This window comes from Salvia hispanica, chromosome 2, assembly GCF_023119035.1.
Source record: "Salvia hispanica cultivar TCC Black 2014 chromosome 2, UniMelb_Shisp_WGS_1.0, whole genome shotgun sequence".
NCBI lineage: Eukaryota > Viridiplantae > Streptophyta > Magnoliopsida > Lamiales > Lamiaceae > Salvia > Salvia hispanica.
The window spans coordinates 12,197,338-12,202,495 of NC_062966.1; the positions used below are offsets into that span (position 1 = coordinate 12,197,338).

Here is a 5,158-nt window from a genome sequence, read left to right on the forward strand (position 1 = left end):
AATAAAAATAGAAAGTGTACAAACTTCCAAAACATCCTAATTTTGCATATTTCCGAGGAACAAAAATCATCCCCTAAAATGGAAATGTTACTTGATTTGTTTTAGTCGAACTAAAAGGTTCTTTCTGAAAGAAGAAAGTGTTAAGTAAAAGGCTGCAACTACCTCTCCTTAATTTAATTTCTTCTCTCACCCCAAAAAAAGTCTATAACCAAGACACACCTCATCTACTCCACTTTCTTTAATTTTTACACCAGACTACTTACTTCATAGTGAGAGAAGACACATTTCTCCAGCATCTCCATAATCATCCAACTTCACCATTCCTTGGGCTTAAAAAACGGATCTTTGTTGCTTCAACGACAAGATTTGAGGTTGGTTTGAAAGAGACTTGGGGAATTTTGTGGAAGGATAAATTCGAGAAAAAAGAAGAGAGGAATGTATGGTGATTCCCATGCATTATCTTCTATATTTCCACCCAATTTCAAGCATAAAGAAGAGCAGCAGCAGATGGAATCCGACTACTGCAACAATGGCAGTTATGGGCTGCTGAGATTTAGGTCGGCTCCCACTTCGCTGCTGGAGAGTTTCACAGAGAAGACTGGGAAATTGGGGTTTTCAAGATTCTACCCTGATGAAATGAATGAGGCTGAGGCTGAGGCTGAAAACGGCGACGTTGATGATGGACATGCCTCTGATAATAATAATAAGGGTTCCGGTAGTAGATTTGCGAATTCGCAACTGCCGCCTCAGTACCCGAGGCAAAGTGGAGCTCAATTGGGATACAGAGGCGTGGCCTTGAATCAGGGCCTTATGCGCCAGAACAGCTCTCCTGCTGGATTCTTCTCTCAAAATGGTAACTTTTTTATGTGCTTGTATATTTCCTTTGTCCGAGACTGTTGTCTGTTGTTGGGGCAGAAGCAGTAGATATGATGCTTGCTTTCTCAAGTGCTCATTTAAATTCAAAAAAAAAAAACATTTTCTTTCAAGATTTAAGTTTGGTTCTTGATAAAGAATATGAACAAGTTTTTTATCATCAAAGATTGATATTGGATCCGAGTTAGCTATTGCGTTAGTTTCTTAAGGTGAGAGGTTTTGGATGGTTCTGTTTTTCCCTTTGACAAGTATGAATGGTAGGTAATTAATGAGAGATAAGACTGGTTAGAGATGTTGGCAGTGCTAATAACATAATCTTTGGGTTGGTTTAGGGTATTCAGGTGTTGGAAGCTACAGAGTGGGTGGAGATGGAGATTTAAGGAATAGGAAGCCCATGATCAGCTCTTCGTTATCTCGTATATCAGAGTTTGATAGCCAGAATGGCGGCCTTGTTGATGAAACAAAGGTCGGGAATAGCAGTGCTGACAATTTCATTTTCACCTCATTTGCTTCTTGGAACGATTCTTCCTATTTTGCAGAAAATAGTGACATCAAAAGGGTGATCGATATTGAGGTACAAAATCTTGATCATCATAGTTAATTATATTGTTGTTTGTTTCACATTTTATACTAATGGTACCGCATTAATACAGAGATGTGAGATTGGAAATAGTAGGCCTAATGTTCTGTCTCACCACCTAAGTCTGCCCAAGACTTCATCTGAAATGGCTGCTATGGAGAAGCTGATGCGCCTTCAAGACACGGTTCCTTGCAAAGTTCGTGCTAAGCGCGGGTGCGCCACTCATCCACGAAGTATTGCAGAGAGGGTATATACATACCGCCCTGTCCGATTTCAATATTTTGTTAACTACTCCACTTCAAATTTGATATGAATATAAGAGTGTTAGTACAGGTTAGGAGGGGTAGAATCAGTGAGAGAATGAGGAAATTGCAGGAGCTTGTTCCAAACATGGATAAGGTATATGCCCATTTTAATTTGCAGATACAAAATGATAGTGGTAGTAGTTTTTATTTCTGAAAAAATAAGGCTTGGGTTGGTTACTTGGTTTGGTGAATGGTGATGCAGCAAACCAACACATCAGACATGCTAGATTTGGCTGTGGAATATATCAAAGCCCTCCAGAAACAGTACAAGGTATGAAGGTTTAGTGATTATATATTTGCTGTGGATCCTTATTTCTTAATACAACATTTTTTATACTATGCAGACACTTAACGATGTTCGAGCTAATTGCAAGTGCTCAGCCTTTCCAAAGCGTTAGTTTGGGGAACGAAATAATCAGATTTATATATTTCCGTTTTTGTGGATTTATGGAGTACTATTGTTAGTGACTTATTTTAGGTTGAGTTCTGTTCTGTTGGTAAAAATTAGGTGCATGTATGGCAACTGTACAGGGATGTTATGTCTCTACAATTTATTATTATTATTATTATTATTATTATTATTATTATTATTATTATTATTATTATTATTATTATTATTATTATGCAACAAATAGAATGCTTATCTTGTTTTGTATGACAAAAATCTATGTTGAGTTTGGTGTAATAGATATTTACTACTTTTTGGGCCTACCTAAATTTCCAAAATTGGCCTACCAAGATTCTGATGTGTAAAATTGTTAATTATGCATAATATCTCAGCTCGCATGCCAACATCCTTGATATTTGTGTCGCATATAAACCTTATCTACAGCTGTTTTATGTTGATGTACATAGTATTTGTCAAAGTGTCACATAAATACTATATATGGTTTACGGGACATGAATATTAAATCACTACTTGAATTTATTGGTTTGAGAAAACGAGATGTATGAAAATTAAAACTATACTTATAGGGGAACAAATGTGTGGTGGTACAATTATGGGACGGAGCATAACGAAATACATACACAAGATAAAATATACGATTTATTAGATTACTAACTTTAATTATAATGACTCTAAAATAAATAAATAAATACAGTAAATAAATATAGCGACGTGGCAATTATGCCAGAATTCTGTGAGATAGATGTAATTATAAAATAAATATATATTTTTAATTATAAAATAAATATATATTTTTAATTATAAAATAAATAAGTATATTTTAATGTATAAAAGTTAACTCATGGAAGTTATTCTTAATTATAACTTGGAGTGATTAAATAAAAGTATCTCATTCGTTATCCAAAAATCAACGTAGCCCATCGACAAGTGTGATCTACGGAGTACTATAAGATGTCATTAACATCTGCATTTTCGAAAATATGCAGTATTATAGATGCACTATATATGCTAACATATGATACAATACAAATTAATGAAATTATATGAAATTTACATTAAAATCAAATTATGGAGTATAAAGCATCTCTATTATTTTAAAATTTGTCAAATTTTTGGGAGTACTAATTAACATAATAGGGATCACTCGGCAAGAGAAGTTATAATACCCAACTCTCAAATATATATTTTGAGGCATAAACAGATAAAATTATACTAAAATAATTAATATTAAAAGATACTCCCTCCCTCATGTCCCCAAAGAAAATGCACTTTGGATTTTATACGAGTTTTAATGCAAAATTGATAAAGTTAGAGAGGTAGAGAAAAAAGTAATTAAAATATTGTTAGTGAAAAATGAATCATATCTCATTAGAAAGGAAAAAGTTTTCAAAATTAGAAAGTGCATATTCTTGTGGGACAGGCTAAAAAGGAAAGAGAGTGCATATTAATATAGTACATGCCATCATAAATTAATAGTAATACCTAACTCTCAAGTACTCCATATCTAGTGCATAAATGATTAAATTATGCCCCCTCTCTCTCTCATCCCACAAAATTTGTCATATTTTGATCCGTTACGGGGTTTGTCAAAAAATATACTCTCTCCGGTTGCCGTTACTCGTCACCAATTTTCATTTTGTTTCATTCACTAATAATTATCACACTTCATTTAAACTAATAAGTACTCCCTCTATCTCACTTAAGATGACACATTTTTCTTTTTTGTTCGTCCCAACTAAGATGACACATTTCTTTTTTTGAAAACTTTCTCTCTTCAATTGATACACTCAACCACTTTTTTCCTACCTCTATTAAAATATTCATCTTTCTTTCTCTCTCTATTTTAATACTTTCACTCACCTTTTCTCTCTCCAATTAAACATATAAACCAATAACTCCTAAAATCCTGTGTCGGCTAAGGAATGTGTCATTTTTGATGGGACGGAGGGAGTACTATTTTTAGTAATTGACACCGTACTGATATATTTTACTAAATTATTTACTCACACTTTAATATAAAGTATTAATATTAAAAAAATAAGGCCCATATTCTATTAAATTTTCTTTACATTTTTAAAAGATGAGCTAAGTCAATTTGTGATAACTAATGTTGAATAAAGTGATAATTAATGGCGACAAAAGAGAGTAATGAAACGTTAGTTGAAAAAATTAGTAAAAAATGTGGATCATACCTTCGTATTAGTAGAAGGTGGAGTCTAGTAATAAAAATGGTATAAGTAAAATATATAATGAAAATAGAATTATGAGATACAGTTACTGTTTGAATATACATGTGAAACCTACATCCCTACCATCAATTATACTCCTATAAGCGTGTGTCTAGTGCATGTGAGGGACTATATTAGAATTCGATTATTGAATAAACAATGTAAACTGTTATACATTATACAAACTGTATCTCTTAATAAATAGGATCAATATTATTTATTGCATAAAACTAACACCATAAATGCATAAATTCAATATTATTAAAATGGATTAACATTACTAGTATATGAAAAAAATATGAATCTATATTTGATTTATTTGCTTCAAATTTAATTGTAAATGACATAAAAAAAAATATTTATTTACATAATGTTATAACTATATTTATAAAAATTGCAATGAACTAAGAAAATTTGACAAATATGTTTTAGTTACATAGTTTATTTATTTGCTGAAAATTTAATTGTGAATGGCATCGCGTATGAAAATAGTAAAATAAAAATAATGAGTATATGATACTATTATATTTATTAAATCCAATCAACAATTAGATGATGTATTATTCTTATCGCATTAAAGTATTCTTGCTAGGTAAAACAAATATACTAGTTCAACCTCAGCCCTATATATAGCGAAATAATATTTTATTCATTTAAATATAATTAATGTGGGTAGACAAAATTTGAGTGGTTAGATGAAAGAAATAAAAATGAAACTAATAGCTAAATATATTAGTTAATTTATTTCAACTTTTATAAAAAT

General features: G+C 31.6%; 1 protein-coding gene across 1 annotated transcript; it reads left to right on the forward strand.

Annotated features, from left to right (window-relative positions):
- Positions 1–209: 209 nt before the first annotated feature.
- LOC125204410 (transcription factor bHLH130) lies at positions 210–2,336 on the forward strand. Its single transcript, XM_048103071.1, has 6 exons — positions 210–853; positions 1,206–1,447; positions 1,527–1,700; positions 1,787–1,852; positions 1,961–2,029; positions 2,103–2,336. The coding sequence occupies exons 1-6, from the start codon at positions 436–438 to the stop codon at positions 2,154–2,156; spliced, it is 1,023 nt and encodes a 340-aa protein (XP_047959028.1). The 5' UTR covers positions 210–435; the 3' UTR covers positions 2,157–2,336.
- The last annotated feature ends 2,822 nt before the right edge of the window (positions 2,337–5,158 follow it).

Excerpts from the sequence above, each read along its gene's own strand:
- LOC125204410 (XM_048103071.1), top strand. The coding sequence starts at position 436 with ATGTATGGTGATTCCCATGCATTATCTTCTATATTTCCACCCAATTTC. Across the intron at positions 854-1,205 it reads TGGATTCTTCTCTCAAAATG|GGTATTCAGGTGTTGGAAGC; the intron begins GTAACTTTTTTA and ends GGGTTGGTTTAG. Across the intron at positions 2,030-2,102 it reads CCCTCCAGAAACAGTACAAG|ACACTTAACGATGTTCGAGC; the intron begins GTATGAAGGTTT and ends TATACTATGCAG.